The following is a 653-nucleotide window of genomic DNA, read 5'->3' on the forward strand; positions in this document are numbered from 1 at the left end:
ATCATCATGCCTCCGACTTTCGTACGCAGTTTTGACAGCTACTTTAGCCTAAATATATCTATCAAATTTCCTGTCAGCCATAAGAATTTGTAAATCAACTGACAATGTTAATTTTCAGTGGCACCTTCAGATTTGAAGATCTTTACGGAGCAGGTGAAAGTTCCCATCGAAAAAGGGTAGATGAACTGTCCTCTAAAATCCAGTTTGATTCAGCCTGTAACATTCAGTTTACATCCGTGAGTACTTATGGTTGCTGTAATAGATCGACTTCAATAACAAAAAATAAGTTGATGTAGTTCGTAGCCTAAAACAAAATGTTTTTCACTGAAAAGTTCTATTTGAGACCGGTATGTTCAGATCACTCCTCTCATGGTATATTTGCTCAAAACACTCCCACACTGGAGACCGCAAACTAACATTTGGATGGTTTACATAAGGTTTCCCCATAAGGTCTCTGGCCACCACCCACTTTCCAAACGTGTGTGAATTGGGACACGATCTGTGGCCGCACAAACACTAAAATTGAAGACACAAGACTAGAAACGTCTTGTGCTTTATTTCAGTGATATAATACTTAATGTTTGATATTGAGTTTCTGTTTTTGGATTTCTTTGTGTGAACAAATTTGATAAAAATATTTTCTATAGAAAAAA

At 36.6% G+C, this 653-nt stretch overlaps 1 protein-coding gene across 1 annotated transcript in view; it reads left to right on the forward strand.

The window, feature by feature from the left end:
- The window catches only part of LOC119594328 (medium-chain acyl-CoA ligase ACSF2, mitochondrial-like), a gene marked incomplete at its 5' end in the record, with an annotated part of 5720 nt that overhangs the window by 3461 nt on the left and 1606 nt on the right, over positions 1–653 (forward strand). Inside the window, 1 exon segment of the mRNA XM_037943386.1 lies at positions 119–236. Within this exon segment, the coding sequence (XP_037799314.1) occupies positions 119–236 (118 nt within the window).

The sequence above is a fragment of the Penaeus monodon genome, chromosome 33 (genome assembly GCF_015228065.2).
Source record: "Penaeus monodon isolate SGIC_2016 chromosome 33, NSTDA_Pmon_1, whole genome shotgun sequence".
In the NCBI taxonomy this organism is placed as follows: domain Eukaryota; kingdom Metazoa; phylum Arthropoda; class Malacostraca; order Decapoda; family Penaeidae; genus Penaeus; species Penaeus monodon.